This window comes from Choristoneura fumiferana, chromosome 11 (assembly GCF_025370935.1).
Source record: "Choristoneura fumiferana chromosome 11, NRCan_CFum_1, whole genome shotgun sequence".
Taxonomy (NCBI): domain Eukaryota; kingdom Metazoa; phylum Arthropoda; class Insecta; order Lepidoptera; family Tortricidae; genus Choristoneura; species Choristoneura fumiferana.
Genome location: NC_133482.1, coordinates 15,771,738 through 15,789,077, shown reverse-complemented (window position 1 = coordinate 15,789,077; position 17,340 = coordinate 15,771,738). Strand labels below are relative to the sequence as shown.

Below are 17,340 nucleotides of genomic sequence, written 5' to 3'. Positions count from 1 at the left end.
TTAGCCTCCGGCCTACCAAAGGTACTTTTTTGGAATATCTTTTTGAAACTTTCAAATTATATTGCTTAGAGCTAAGATGCTCAGGGAAAATAGAGGAAAAAATCTCCGGCTTTTCCTACTAGTTTTTCGCTATGTATACTTTACAAAAGACATCAGTGTCCAATTATAATTATTTCTTATGTCCTTCCCAAAGGAAGGATGTAGGCACGATAGTAGTAGATAGCAATAGTAGCGATAAGACCGCCTATGAGGGCTATCGCGTATGAATTCGCCGCTAGAGGCGCTAGTGCAGCGTGAGGTCTCCGAAATGTCAAATCTCATAGTTTTTGAGTGAGCTACGCGGGTTTATTTATAATTAGAATAATTGTGTGAATATTTTGTAATATCTGAAATTAATTATGGCAAATATGCGTTCCGGGGCAATGAATGTCTGTGTTTTGAGACAGTTTTGTCTTTCGGAAACCTTTGTCCTCCCTTTTTTCCGAACAAAACGGGGACTATGCAACACTGTGGCATGCTCGACATTTTTATGGTACGGTTTTAAGGTGTATTAAATATGACTTTAATCTAAACTTTGTTTTCACGCCCGTAATAACAGACTTTGAAAGCCATACTTAAAAACCTCACGAAACAGTGCGCCATCTAGTGAGACAAAAAACGATAGCCCTCATTGTCAGAGGCGTCTTTACCTACAGTGCAGGGTGTGCGTTGCACTCGGGCGCAGCGGTGTTAGGGGCGTCGGCCGCGGCACTTTGTACCTATTCCATTTTGACCACGCGCTTCATAGATGGCGCTAAAGTAATAACTGCACACGGACGCTACATGGGCTAAAAACGCCTCTGCCTATTGTCTATCTGAATTTTTATTTTTGTAATTTCACTGTACTGCTTTTGGTGATCAATAAAGAATATTTGTATTGTATTATATTGTATTGTATTGTGACGTCATATTACCAGTGATTTCGGAAATAATATCATTGCTGTGAAGAACTTTATTGTAGGAATAAACTCAACTGATTTTCAATAAACAAAGTAAGCCTCGTAAAAGGGAAAGCCACAGCAACCAAACAGAACGCGGGGTCAGCAACATGTTAGTCTTCGAATTATTTACGCACTCTATACTCAGTTGATAGCATCATCATCATCAGCCGGAAGACGTCCACTGCTGAACAAAGGCCTCCCCCTTAGAACGCCACAATGAACGACAACTCGCCACTTGCATTCACCGGTTGCCCGCAACTCTTGCGATATTGCGTGTACACCTAGTCCATTAGGTACTAAATTTATTTTTCTGGAAAGATGCGGTATTTATATATACTATCGGATCTGGCAGATATATAACATACCAACAACAGCGCCATCTAGCGGGTCCAATTGCGTTTCCAAACCATGCATCAACCAACGTTGTTTTGCAATATCAATTATTTTAAATGAATATTTTTCTAGGCAAATATAAAATAACTAAGTAATTGTAAGTGTGTGGGGATGTGGTCCATAACTGGCAGTTACGAAACCCATGAACATTTTGTATGGGAAAAAAAATCTTTTATTGAATTTTTTCGTAAAGTTCGTAAAGTTTCCAATGTTTTTAATACTTAGGTATATTCCTGACAAAGACAAATCCAAAAACACAAAAAACATAAAAAATGGTCCAGCCGTTCTTGTGTTATAAATGGTGTAACCAACACAACTTTGTTTTATATATATAACTTAACTTTGTTTTATAAAACAATACAGATACAATACAGTATAATATACACTCCCTGAGAGACTCCATTATTCCACGGCCTGGCTCTATATATTCTTACTATTTCACTTGCGAATTTAGGGCACGATTCAGCTTGATTGAGCACAAAGCTCTAGAAAAGTATTTTATATGTAACGATTATCTATACAAAGCTAAGCTCCATTTAGCTAACTGAGATCCGACGCTTACCGCCATGCTGTAGTTAATGAAGGGTTCACACGAAGAGACGCGGTTGAAGAGCTTTGGACTGAGGTCAGAATTGAAATTTGGTTTGGACATACAGGGTGGTACCAAACGATTATCTATTCTTTACTTCATCATCATCATCATCATGTCAGCCGAAAGACGTCCACTGCTGGACATAACCCCCCCCCCCCCCTCCCCCCCCCCCAAGGCTCAAGGCTCAAGGATCCTTTACTTAGTGTTGCTTAAACCGAACAACTATCTCCAAGGGACATAAGTCGAAAAACATTTTTTTTTCCTTTCCATTGTAAGTCGGTCAGCTAACCGATACATTTCTTGTTCTTTTTTTTAGCTTTCCATTGTACTCGTAGTGTCTACTCTTGTGTCCGACATCCTGTCAATCGTTCAAAGGTTAACTGGAAGAGATCCCTTTAAGGGATAAGTTCGCCTTTGTACATCTTATTATCCTGTTTTCTTATAATGTCATGTGTTTTTAGGTACAATAAGGAGTTTTACAATGCAATACATTTTGTATGAGAGTCTGTTTTTTTTTGTTTTCGACCTGTCTACTTGTCTCTCCTTGGAGAAAGTTGTTCAGTTTAAGCAACACTATCACTTGTTAAGGAAAGGATCATCGTTTGGTTCCACCCAGTATAGTCATATCTCACAACTAACGCATAGTTAGGCCATTTTAACCCTCTACGAAAAAGGAGGGTTATAAGTTTGACGCCAATATCTATATGTGATTGTCTGTCTATGACATCGTAGCTCATTTTTAAGAAATGGACCTGAAAATGTGAGTGCTTTAGATTAATGACTTTTGAAAATTGTACCCGTGCGAAGCCGGGGCGGGTCGCTAGTGTCTAGTATAAAAAACACACGTAATATAGCATTTCGCGGTCTATTTCGAAAAAAAACTTATTTTATGTTTAACGCGGGTAAAAGCTAGTTCTCAATAAACTGCCGCAGTCGGAACCCATCTCGCGGCATGTATACGGTCAGCATGTAATGCGAGCCGGCACGCGATCGCCCAATTGCACCAGGAAACGGGTACGGTCCGCAAAACGATGCATTTGTGTGTAGATCCCTTATCGGTAGAATAATGTATGGGAAATTGGTGGACGGTTATAAAAAAAGTATGCGCGAGAATAAAGAATTAAGTGTTTTAAATGTGTGTGGTTGAAAGGGGACGATTTTTTTGGAGTCACATAAAAGAACACCATTGACAGAACTAACCAAAATGAAAAGCCATATTCTTTATGAACTATAAGTTACTTCAAAAATGAGTTAAGTATAGGTTACTTATTGGCCTATGACCACCTATGACTAAGTATTTTCTTTACTAACTTTAGACATAGATATCCGTCGATATTCGTAACACGCATGAAAATTTAAAACAGTTCTGAGCCTTCATCATCATCATCCCAGCCTATATACGTCCCACTGCTGGGCACAGGCCTCCTCTCAGAACAAGAGGGCTTGGGCCATAGTTCCCACGTGGGCCCAGTGCGGATTGGGAACTTCACATGCACCATCGAATTGCTTCGCAGGTTTGTGCAGGTTTCCTCACGATGTTTTCCTTCACCGCAAAGCTCGTGATAAATTTCAAATGTAATTCCGCACATGAATTTCGAAAACTCAGAGGTGCGAGCCGGGGTTTGAACCCACGACCCTCTGTTTGAGAGGCGATAGGTCAAACCACTAGGCCACCACGGCTTACTGAACCTTACTCGGTTATAATTGTTTTTAGATCCATTTTAAAAGTGCCGTTGACGCGCGTCTTAGAAACACGCGGTATGTAACCTACTGTCTGTCAAATGGAGCGGAGCGAGACAGCGGAGCGGAGCGGAGCGAGGAAGTAATGCGGAGCGGAGCTATACTGACTGGGTCCCTCCTTAAACGCGGAGCTAGATAGCGGAGGGGAGCGAGAAAGTAATACGGAGCGAAGTTGTGGAGGCGCTAGGGTTGCCAACTTTTTTCTACAAGAAATAAAGTATATTTAGGTCTGAGAAGGATAAACAGTATTTTAGAAATAAATGAACAGTATTTACTTCCTTTCATGTTTTAAAGACAAATGTTTGAGTGCTCCTGGCACAACTTATGAATTTAGTATCATTTTCAAAGCCTCAAAGATCTAGTCAGAATAACTAAAATTAAAATAAATAAAGAGTAAAATTTATAATAAACTGTGACTATGCTGCACTGACTTAGTGTGTGCTTAGTGATAGGCATTTTGATGCTGAAAACAGTTCTTTTTATTCGACTATGGCAAACGAGCAAGCGGGTCTCCTGATGGTAAGAGATCACCACCGCCCATAAACATCTACAACACCAGGAGTATTGCAGAATAAAGATGGGACTCCTCAAGTGCCAGTAATTTCACCGGCTGTCTTACTCTCCAATTTTGCATACTTACTTTATTTTAGTTCAGCAGTAAAAATTATACTATTTTTAACAGTACGATTGGCAACCCTAGGAGGCGCGAAGCAGGATAGCGGAGAGGAGGGAGAAAGTAATGGGAAGCGGAGTTGCGGATTGTTTCCATTCGCGAAGATCCCCTGCTCGCACTCATTCTTCCGCCCCGTTTCCCCGCTCCTTTACCTCACTCCTTTTTAAACTAAGTAGTTATCAATTCCCTCTCCACTGAAATGAAGCGCAGATTATATGCAATTCCATTGATGAAGTTTTATCTCACTCATTTCTCCGCTCCTCGCACAGCCTGCCTTTATACCGTGGTTCAGAAGCAACGCTATATACAGTACACTGACCTCGCTCGCAGAAGGCGCCTTCGTAGTCTTCGTCGCGGCATTCGCAGACGGGGCCATCGTCGGTGCTGATGCACACGCCGCCGTGCTGGCACGGGTCGCGCCGCTCGCACGCGTCCCCGCTGGCGTTGCCGGTGCGTGACGACTGCAACAACAACAAAAAAACGTTTTTAACGGGCGCGGCACAGTTCGCATACTTTTCGCAAATCATACGCAATGTTTGTCCGATCTGAATAATATTCTTTGTCATGATTTTTTCTACATTTTTTAAATGCTTATCCTATAAAAAACTGTAGATTAAGTTGGGTTTGTTTTATAACAATTCTGAACAATTATTCGATTCCGAGAGAAAAGAGTTATGACAAAAAAAAAACATTCTTGACTTTTAATAACTATGCGAGCCAATATGGACCCGTTTTTAACCCCCGACGCAAAAAGAGAGGTGTTATAAGTTTGACCGCTATGTGTGTCTGTGTGTCTGTATGTGGTACCGTAGCTGTTCAACGGGTGGACCGATTTGAATGCGGTTTTTTTTATTTGAAAACAGGTTCTCTAGCGATGATTGTTAGATATGTATTATCAAACTCGGTTTAGGTGTTTTTGAGATATTGAACTTTTTTATACGTCGTCATCATCTCTGCCTATAAACCAGTGCAGGGTACAAGCCTCTCAAAAGAGATAGAGTCACTTTGAATCGAAAATATGAATCCGCTTTAATCCCTATCCTGTAGCGATTTCGTTTTTCCAAATTTCAAGTTTCTAGCTTTAGTAGTTTAGGCTGTGCGTAAGGGACTGAGAGGACGTCTGCCAGTCAGTCACTCGGTAATGTCTTCTTTTTATAGGTGAAGATAAATGTGCATTTCTATTGTCGCTTTAACAACAAAAAGTAAAACTATAATGTAAAATAGAGATAAATATAATGCATACCAACAAATAATACCTAATAAAAATTAGTCAAGCGTTAGTTGGTCCTGGAGCAAAAACTAAAACTTAAAATATCTAAAAGATTTTGTCGTGTATAATTTGGCCCTTTACTGTAGGTATAACCCTCGGTACGCGAGTCCGACTCGAACTTAGCCGGTTTTATTTGGTCTGAGACCATTGTCTCACCAAACAATACAACAATAATGAACAAGACAATGATGAATCAATGATTTTAGTCTAAAAACAAATGTAAATACAATTGTTCCGTGAAAACAAAGCACGCTCGTCTAAAATCGTTTTTCAAAGAACCTTGATGACTTTAACTAATCTTAATTAGGAAGAAATCCCAAAGGCAAAATGAATGACTTAATCTGTGGCGCAAAGAATCCGTTTAGCCAAAAAAGAGGATTTAATTACGGGCATTAAATTACAAGGACACAAAAAGTTATAAAATGTCCTTCAGCCATACGACTTGCTAGCTGAATTTGTACGAACCAAATTCTCTAGGCATAACATCAAAAGTTTCAAAGAAATTTTGATTTTGGAACATAATTTTCACTAGTCTTCAAACCTCAATGGAACCCAAAGATTTAAGTATAGCTTGACAAATAAAAGTTTTATTTCCGAATTGGTCTAGAGCAAATTAAAACTAAAAATTAGCACATTCCAAATAAAGAAGCTATTCTCACAGGAACATCGTAAAAGTATTAAATTAAAAAAAAAACGGCTGCCTTAAAAAACGTAAGTAAAAACTAAAAAGGAAAAAACAAGGTCCAGTAATCTAGGACTCTGTTAAGTAACTTCAAAGTTCAACATTTGGGACTTAAATGGTAATTTTGTGACGGCCATTACTGTTGAACTTCAAAAGTTTTTTAGGCAGTTCTTTGTCCTCGGAGAATAAGGTAAAACATGTTAATGATCCGCTTGCACGTTGTTCACCCTCCACCACTAAAAATAAATAAAAACGGTAATACAAATGGTACGATATTCCTCAAATAAATCTTTATAGTATGACGTCGACGTATTTAAATATAAGTGCGTTGACCCCAACCCTTGAATAAGTCATGGCACGATCGGATCACGAACTAAATTGTGCCGTTGGCTTAAAAAACTAATTACAAGCGGGTTACAGAGGAAACAGTTCCTTATTCCCGAGCTACAAGATTGTGTTTGTATTGGGGCAATGACCGAGCAATTCCGGGCACTGTGAATGAAAGTAAATTAAGGATTTTACGTGGAAAATTATAGTAATAGAATGTTTTGAAGTGAATAATGGTGGCGCTCGAAAAAGTTGTAAATATTGGACTACTAGTTGTTGCCCTCGACTCCGTCCGCGTATACTCTTAATTCGTTTAAAACTATCCTACAGGAACTCTGCAATTTCCTGTGACAAAAACTATCTTATGTACGTCCATCCCAGGGACTCAAATTATCTGTATACCGAATTTCATCTAAATCGGTTCAGCTGAACCGCCAGGACGTGATAAGGTGACAAACAAACAGATTTACAAACTTTTACATTAATAATATTAGCAGGATGAAGGACCAGTCTCACAACTCTCTCTTGGATTTAGTTACGTTCAGCAGGGCTACTACGAAACTCGAAACTTGAAGTTCGTGTCGTGCGGTCCCTCTGACACTTATACTATTTAATACGAGAGCGAGAGGGACGGTACGATACGAACTTCGAGTTTCGAGTTTCGTAGTAGCCCTGCAGATGGTCGGAACTAAACTATATTCTAAATACTAAAAACATAATAATATAAATATTAAAGGGGTTTTTTTTGCTAATGTCTATCATCATCCCAGCCTATATACGTCCCACTGCTGGGCACAGGCCTCCTCTCAGAACAAGAGAGCTAATGTCTAATTGTATAGATAATGGCACGGAACACTTCGCGCGCGAGTCCGACTCGCGCTTGGCCGGTTTTTTCAAATTTTCATCGCATTACACTTTCATAGCATCTTTTGTCGCATTTTTCTGTAAAAATAGCCAATTCTGATACAGTTTTTAGTTATCTGGTAAGAAATACAGGAAACGACATCAAAATACATATTAATACAGCCGATTCGTAAAAAATGTGACCTGGAAAAGGTTACCTGGAAGATATCTCTCTTAAGCAACCCGGTCGCTTGTTGCTGACCTTGTAATTTTCTCTCTGTGCACCTGTTTTTTGTATCGCTTACTTAGTGGCTGGTGTACAATAAAAAAACATTGTAGTCTATTGTAATCGCCCAAAAGAATTTCTCGTAGACAAAGACGCGGGTAACAGCTAGTGCGGAGGTATAATCCCATGCGTTATTAAGATTGCGTAGATACGTCGCTCGCCCGCAGGAATCTAATGGCTACTATTATCTGCCTGTTTGACGGCTGTCCGCGACTGTAAAGAGGGTAGACGTGTTAGGGCAGATACACAAGGCTAGAAATCGCAAGTGCGTTTTTCTACGTTTTTCCACATACATCATCATCATCCCAACCTATATAATAGGTAGGTCCCACCGCAGGGCACAGGCCTCCTCTCAGAATTCGAGGGCTTGGCCCAGTGCGGCTTGGAAACTTCACACACGCCATTGTTTTTTTTCTCAGCTGTATGCATTTATACAACGTGTTACAAAGTGACTCATAAAAAAAATATTAAAGCGAAAAATATTGTCAAATATAGTAAGCTGATTATTTAACAGAGGTCAAAGCCATAGTCAAAATATCTTTATTAAATTTAGTCTATAACAAGCACTCATGAATGTAAAAAAAAAATCAACCACCCGTTCGGAAAAACCTCTGTTGAGAAGAATCGGGCATGAAACTCAACGAGGTATATATATTTTTAAACAGATTTCCGATATTATTAAATGGTATCTATTCATCACAAGTAGGTATATAACACAACTTTGTTTTTAACAAAGTAGTTTCACTATTTGAAGTAACGGCTAATGCCATGCTATAAGATGCTAATCCATAATATAAGCGGGTTAAGTTTTCTACGGACTAAATTCCATCTATACTCATCTAACTGTACCTAAGTGTGAATGTGACAATGATAGACACTTATAAACTTTGGCATTTGTAATATAATAGGAATAAGTGGGATAGGAAAAGTGTGGGTGGAAAGCAAAAGGTCAGGCGTTGCGAATATTAAACAGTTCGGTCCACCTACCCCGTCAAATAACAAAACAGCCCACGTTTGCTTTTGTGGGCATTTAAGTAACTGTTTTGGTTATTTGTCAACAGGCTTTGAAACAAATTAATTAGCCTCGCAAACTGAGAGAGACCATTTAAAATTTAGGGGCTGTTTTACCATCCATTGATTAGTGTTAACTGAGGGTTAAATGTGATGCCGTCTCTATTTGTTTTGTTCGAATAGACGGAGACGGCATCACACTTAACCGTCAGTTTACACTAATCAATGGATGGTGAAACAGCCCCTAAATCAAGCGAAAGAGCTCGTACTTATTTCATAATATTTTTTTACTAGCTGTTACCCGCGACTCCGTGCGCGTGGAATTCATTATTATAATATATTTTTTAAATAAACAAAAAATAATTTTGGAAAGAAAAATATTTTCTTAAAATAAAAATACAACCGTCTTCCTCCTTTTTTGAAGTCGGTTAAAAATAAAAATAAAGTGTACATAAATTTTCCTTCAATTTTACTTCCCGTGTTTGTTAGATGGATATAATCCAGAATTATAAGATTAATCCTATCGATTTAAGCCATGAAAGAACAGGGTATGATTTTTTTTATTTTAGTCGATATATGATCTTTGTGTGCAAAATTAGTACCTAGTAGGTTTTTTTTTTTATTCGACAGGATGGCAAACGAGCAAGTGGGTCTCCTGATGGTAAGAGATCACCACCGCCCATAAACACCTGCAACACCAGGGGTATTGCAGATGCGTTGCCAACCTAGAGGCCTAAGATGGGATACCTCAAGTGCCAGTAATTTCACCGGCTGTCTTACTCTCCACACCGAAACACATCAGTGCAAGCACTGCTGCTTCACGGCAGGATTAGCGAGCAGGATTAGGTATTAAAAACCTACTCTAATTTTGTTTCTTTTTACAATTGAGCTTTACAATGACTTGTGATGTTATTACAGGTGTGGCACAAAAATCGACTTATAACAAACCAGGGGAGGGGCTGACCTGGATTTTTGTAAGAAGATATTAATATTATAGCATTTTAAATCGGTAGCCCAACATCCTGGAGTGGGCACGGACCATCCGCCCAATTTATATACGCCTATGGTACTTAGCTTATAATGAACTAAGCAGTCTGTCCAAATTAACAGATCGAGAAAAACATAGCGTACATCTGACTTACAGCGAGTGTAACCCGGCCCTTGCAATGACTCAGACTACTCAAAGGTCCTCCCATCGCGACGCACTTATCACCCCCCCCCCCCCGCCCACACTTTCACAAAAGTAATATTTTGCTAATACGACAAAAATACGTAGAAATAGTTAGGTCATACATTTAGGTACATATTTAACTTTTCTTTAACAAAGGAAGCCGTGGTGGCCTAGTGGTTTGACTTATCGCCTCTCAAGCAGAGGATCGTGGGTGCAAACCCCGGCTCGTACCTATCTGCTTTTCGAAATTCATGTGCGAAATTACGAGCGCAGCTTTACGGTGAAGGAAAAGATCGTGAGAAAACTTGCACACGCATGCGAAGCAATTCAATGGTGTGTGTGAAGTTCCCGATCCGCACTGGACCCGCGTGGGAACAACGGACCAAGCCCTCCTATTCTGAGAGGAGGCCTGTGCCCAGCAGTGGGACGTATATAGGCTGGGGTAGTGGTGGTAATAAAGGAAAGGTGTTTGAAAAAAGCTAGCAAGAAAGCCTTTTAGGTCCCAAATATGTTTGAAAGTAAAGTAAATACCCATTATGCGTCTTAGATTCCTACCGCCGCGAACAAAAGAGCTGATGATCTTGAAACGGCTGAACCGATTTTGATAAAACATGTCTAAGATCCATCGCTGGAAAATCTGCTTTCAAATAAAAAAAAACGCATTCAAATCGGTCCACCCGTTTAAGAACTACGGTGACACAGACAGACACACATAGCGGTCAAACTTATAACACCCCTCTCTTTGCGTCGGGGGTTAAAAAGTTTCTGGACAATGTGGTGCTAGGTGCCTTCCAACTAGACCGACGGATGACCTGGTTAATGTTGCAGGTTCACGGTGGATGCAAGCCGCTGCCAACCGAAGCAACTGGAGGTCTATGGGGGAGGCCTGTCCAACAGTGGACGTCCTACGGCTGAGAAGATGATGATGATGATCAACATGAAACTACCGTGAGACTCACTCATATTAAATGATATCGTACCGGGATAACTCACATCTTAAATCGAGTTTAACTCGAAATGTTTCCGCAATACGCGCACAACCGCGGTGTTGCGGCAGCCGCCGAGTCGCGTTGCTCCTAAGAAGAAGGGCTATCAATTAGAGAGCTAAACTCGATTTGAGACGTGAGTTATCCGGTACAATATCGTTTAATATGATGATGATGAGTTATTTAATTTACCGTTTACATTAAAATTTAATTTCAATACGTCTCCTTTCCAAAAACAGTCGACTTAACAAAAAATATAAGAAGAGGTTTCTCTGGTTTAACCGGGCGGTCAAAACGCTCTACTATTCATTATTCGTTCCATTAAAGCTTGTAAAGTATTCATCATAATATAATGGGTTAATAAGATACTTCATACCTTACACATTACGCATAGTATTATGTGTATATAGCGACTTGTCTGTGAATCTGTCACACATACGTACGACAGGCGTGGGTGGTACGTGGGAGTGAATGGAAACACATGGAGTGGCCGAAAACGACGCGATTTTTTTTTATTCGACTGGATGGCAAACGAGCAAGTTGGTCTCCTGATGGTAAGAGATCACCACCGCCCATAAACATCTGCAACATCAGGGGTATTGCAGACGCGTTGCCAACCTAAAGGCCTAAGATGGGATACCTCAAGTGCCAGTAATATCACCGGCTGTCTTACTCTCCACGCCGAAACACAACAGTGCAAGCACTGCTGCTTCACGGCAGGATAAGCAAGCAAGATGGTGGTAGCAATCCGGGCGGACCTTGCACAAGGTCCTACCACCTGCAAAATTACTGAGCATTCGATATAAAGCCCGGGGAGCTACTACGAAATTCGAAAGCCGAAGTTCGTATCGTACCGTCCCTCTCACCCTCATATTAAATAACACTAGCGTCCGCGGAAGGCAAGACTCGAAGTTCGCATTTTACACTTTGTAGTAAAGGGCCCGGTTTAGACCTGCACGTAAAATCGTGCAAGTTACATTGCGACACCGTAAAGCCAACGAATTTGTAGTGGTCAGTCGAGTGCTGCAATGTAATGCAACGTACATGATTTTTCTTGCAGATCATAAATTGGGCTTAAGTTTTTTACTTTTTACATACGATTAAGTACAGCGGCCAAAAAGTTAAATCGACAGAACTACTGAAAAACCAAACTAGAGAACTATCATCATCATCCCAACCTATATATATGAACGTCCCGCTGCTGGGCACAAGCCTCCTCTAAGAACGGGAGACGGGTCGGTTAAACGTTATTTCAAACTCAAAACTCAAACTCAAACTCACAACATTTATTGACAACAAAAACACACTACATCACAACAAAAACACAGTAAAAACATAAGTAGGAGAAGAGAGAAAAATAAGAGACATTGTGCTGTAGTGTGATGCCAAAAGGACTCAGCTCATTATATTATTGTTATTTATTACCATCCCACGCAGTGCCTCCAGTGAAAAGGGCAATAAGACGAGTTATGTCCTTATGTTTTTATTACACCATTGGATTCAGCGTGTTTGGTTACATATTGTGACAAAAAGACATATCTCTGGCTATCCCCTAACCCAGTTTTTTCGATTACGCTATGGACATAACTCACCGTTTCTAAAGGCATATTTCTACTTATCTGCATTTTTTTATCAGTCTAAAGGTACAAGTGCTTTTAACTCAAAAACAACATCCAGCCTAAAAACACGTCTGCAGTTATTTTTTTTACAAAAAGAAATAACTTGTGTTGTTCCGTAACATTGTGGATATAAATAGAACTAAAAGCGACTATTCCCTTAAAGCACGGTGTACATAAAGGCATTATCAATATAATGTAACCATATGGTCATTGTGAATAAAAAATATTTCATTTCATTTTATTTCATTTAAGTTGGTTAGAATAACTGTTGTTATAACCGTAGAACAGTCGTAGTCAAGGGTAGGTATAAGTCGTCTTAAGTTAAGGTATCACAGAATTGACTAACACTATTCATGTTATAAATATATAAATATATATCACAGGACAATTCACACCAATTGACCTAGTCCCAAAGTAAGCTTAGCAAAGCTTGTGTTATGGGTAATAAGCAACGGATAAATATAATTATATAGATATAGATAAATACTTAAATACATATTAAACACCCAAGACCCGAGAACAAACATTCGTATTTTTCATACAAATATCTGCCCCGACACGGGGATCGAACCCGGGACCTCAAGCTTCGTAGTCAGGTTCTCTAACCACTAGGCCATCTGGTCGTCTACCGTTATGATTTCGTGACTAAGGGGTGACTTGAAAAAAAACGAAAAAAAATGTATAGAATAAATTAATGTTAAAACAATATCCATTAAACGAAAGCTATAACCTATACCTAAAGCCTGAAACAATCAAAAAATCTATTAAACGCTAAAGACCCAAATACAACGAAAGAAAGGTTTTTTGCCTCTACTGAAAAGTACCGATTTTGAGTTATTCCCTTTTTCACTGGAGGCACTGGTTTATTAGCACAACGGAAGAACAAGTCGCAAGATACGGTATTATTTGTCTTTTTATATGTTTTAAAAATTAAAACGCATTGATCGTATAGAGAAACGATTTTAAGCTACCTTTACAAATAACAAAGTTATAAAGGTTTGAAAGTCACTATTAGACAGAGAAAGACATACTTGCCTGTGACGTCACACGCAAGTAGAGTTATACTTGCTGCATAGAGAAAAGCGTAAAATTCAGGAGTTGTCGAATACCGTATTTTGATCACGGTAGATTTAGCAATAGTCTTTTGTTTTCATAAAAAAGAATCCTGAGCATTTCTTTTTTAACAATACTTGCCGAAACGGTAATGAGGTAAAGAATGCCGCAAAAACGTTGAATATTCAACCTTATCTTTATTTTATTTGTGCGACGCCGTCCTCAAAACCCGCCCCCATGTTTCCACCGTCCGCAAGCCCACACATGATCTTCGACACATACCGGCCATTACCGAATCAGTGGAGCTGAGCTAAAGTCAACTGTACTGCTTCGTGCCAGCGTTGCAAATTGAACGCGCCAGCTGCCGCTTATTTTAGTTGTAATTACAAGTGACCGGTAACATTTCGGTTTAAGTTAATGACGATTAGATTCGCGTTTTGTTTAGTTTAAGCCCTTTTATGGCCATTCACTGGAAAAAAGCTGAGCTCAATTACTTAGTGTCATAATCTACGGCATTTACGAGTATTTTTTTATGGTATCCTTTCATTTCACCGATTTTTTTTTCACATACGATTCGCTTCATAAATGTTGCATTTGCCCAAATGCATTGTTTTCTGAAACTGTGAACTGTGAACTATTCATGATTTATTTCTAGACTACTGTGTAGAACCCTATAGGTAGGTCAGGTTAGGTTAGTTTTATAGAAACACTGGCTTTTGTCCACGGCATCGTCCACGTGGAATTCGGTTATCGCGCGCTGTTCCCTCGGGAACTGTGCATTTTTCCGAGATAAAAAGTAGCCTATGTCACTCTCTACTAGCTCTCTAGCCCATAAACTATCTCTATGCCAAAAATCACGTCGATCCGTCGCTCTATTTCGACGTGAAAGACGGACAAACATACAAACACACGAACACACACATTATCGCATTTATAATATTAGTAAGTATATGGATTGGAACATTTTAGTTTCAGAATACTTAAAATTCATTTGGCAAAATGAAACATTTGTGAGACGAATAAATTTTTCTGTAATCGAGTTTAAGTCATGTTGACCTCCAATGTCGCTCATCCCCTTCCATTGACGTCGGAACCCAAAAATGGCTGAAACTATATTTTTACTTTATCATCACTCCAATCGATAGACTCACTCATAAATAAAAAATATAAAAATGCCTTATCAGAAACATTGAACAGAAAAAACTAAATTCCAGCCCCAGCTCTAATAAAGAGCGGATGCAATAAATCAAGTAAAAACGCAAAAATACGCGTATCAAAGCAATAACCATAAAATAGTTTAATGTACCTAAAGGTCAGTAAACTCAATGCGGACTTTTGAGTGAGGTTCGACTTTAATCGGACCAAGGAAAAGCTTTGAAACATTCGATGTGCTGAAATCAAATATCATTCTACACCACACCACTAACGCGTGTTAGAGAACGTCTGTGTGACACACCAGTAGACAGACGGATCTTACACACTCTGTCCTTTAATTTTTACAAGCTTTAAGTACAAGCTTTACTTAGTTTGGGACTAGGTGGATTGGTGTCAATAATGTCCTGTAATATTTATTTATTTATGTGTATGTAATGGGCGACTAGGAAAATTCTGAGATACAGCAATTTCAAAAAAAGAACTACTTAAATCGTACCTCTTTGAAAAACCCTCATTTATTTGAAATTCGAATGTCGTTAGCCAAATTACGAAATATTTAAAAATAAAAATATTATGTTCATTTGTTTATTGTTGGTTATTTATTGGCATCTTTGCTCACACGAGACCCTATCATTTTATAATATTATTAGCACCAGGCTTAGTAAAATAAAGGTCTTACAATTTTTACTAGTTCATACCATTTAATACCTATATTTATTGATGCGTAAAATCGATACATTTCGGCTTTGTACCCAATACAAACTTTTTAGTACGATTTGAACTGAATTGTGGGGAATTTTGCACTGAAAACGGTATCACCAACAAAAAATGTCTAGGTTATTATGCTTAGTACCTATACCAGGTACTAACCATAATAACCAGGTTTTACAGGTGGTAGGACCTTGTGCAAGGTCCGCCCGGATTGCTACCACCATCTTGCTCGCTAATCCTGCCGTGAAGCAGCAGTGCTTGCACTGTTGTGTTTCGGCGTGGAGAGTAAGACAGCCGGTGCAATTACTGGCACGTGAGGTATCCCATCTTAGGCCTCTAGGTTGGCAACGCATCTGCAATACCCTAGGTGTTGCTGATGTTTATGGGCGGTGGTGATCTCTTACCATCAGGAGACCCACATGCTCGTTTGCCATCCATTCGAATAAAAAAAAAAGAAAAAAATACCAAACTAATTTAATCTTTTCTTACGAAATGTTATGGATTCTGGAGTACTTGCCGATGGAAATTCATTTTATTGGGGTTTTTATCCTCTCTTCATAATTTCGGCACACTTTTATGGCGCATTTCGCGTGCTCCGCATGCGTTGCGTACGATGTCACAATGCAGACTGAGGGGGGGAATGACATATAAGCCAACAGTTGGCTTACATTTTTCGGGACGTTTTCATGCCGCCTACGCTCTATCTAGTGTATAAATAATCAAAGTGTAGGACCTCGTAATAGTGAGTCAGCCACTTGACCCCAAGCAAAGGTCATCAGATAGCAGCCGATAATAACTAAAATGCTGGCGCATTATTTCACTTTGCCACGGATTGAGAGTTCTAATGGAATATGGTAATTTAATGCCTGGCCTGTTAAGCTGGGTGACCATGGCGTAAACAGAAATACTAAATAAGTATTTATACCTTCGTGAAATGGTTACCGCGAATCAGGGTGGCTTTATAAAAGTTGGAGTTACTTTGAGTATTTTTCTACTATGTACTATACTTTGAGAGAAAGAGAAGAGAGACAAACGGTATCCGTTCACTTCGCAAACTCTAAAACTGTAAATATTTCAGGATTTATTCCAGGGCCATCGTATGCCCTTTAGGCTGGGTTAGGTTAGTTTTATAAAATTCCTGAAATATTTACAGTTTCAGAAATATTAAACAGTTGCGAAATTAATCAGGTTGCCAAACATTTACTTTCTCAAACATCCAAGGAGATGTCGTCCTTATTGATATTCGTGAGTGATAATAGAACGCGAAGTGCGTCTTTGTATTATAGCACTTATTGAAAATTCGTTCTAATTTCAAATTAGAGGGCAGTAATGGAATTTCATACAACATTGCTGGCCATGGCCAGCAAAGATATTGTCTTTTGTTTCAGTGGGTTTTATTTGTTTTATTGACTATATAAGGCATAGTGCTAATAAAGAAAAACATAGTTTGGGAATGTGTATTTGCTTTTTAATCTCTTATGAAACTAGATTATTTTAATTAGATTAAATCAGGTATTCAATACCATATAATAAACAAGGATTGACATTTATTGTTAATAACAAATTAATAAGGCATCGTCATTGTTAATAAATAAAATATCTCAAGATTTGGTGGGAAAAACATTAACCCGACCAGCTACAAAAAAATAGTATTTTGGCGGGAATAGAAAAAAATAACAAATACTTATGGTTTATACTTAAAACGAGTGGTTTAATTTTTGGTTCAATTAATTCAAATAAGTGTTATTGTTTCCGATATGAGTTGATCATCAAGTGATATGGTGTGGTGACGTGATATTATTTCCTTGGATTTATTTGAGAAAAGCACTATACAAGACTCGTCCGCGA

The 17,340-nt window shown here is 38.9% G+C and overlaps 1 protein-coding gene across 4 annotated transcripts in view; it reads right to left on the bottom strand.

Annotated features, from left to right (window-relative positions):
* Positions 1 to 17,340, bottom strand: part of LOC141432871 (neurexin 1-like) — a 261,481-nt gene that overhangs the window by 97,023 nt on the left and 147,118 nt on the right. For all 4 annotated transcript variants that reach the window (XM_074094675.1, XM_074094676.1, XM_074094677.1 and 1 more), the window contains exon 5: positions 4,698 to 4,839. In XM_074094675.1, coding sequence (XP_073950776.1) covers positions 4,698 to 4,839 — 142 coding nt within the window. The remainder of the gene's footprint in view (positions 1 to 4,697; positions 4,840 to 17,340) is intronic.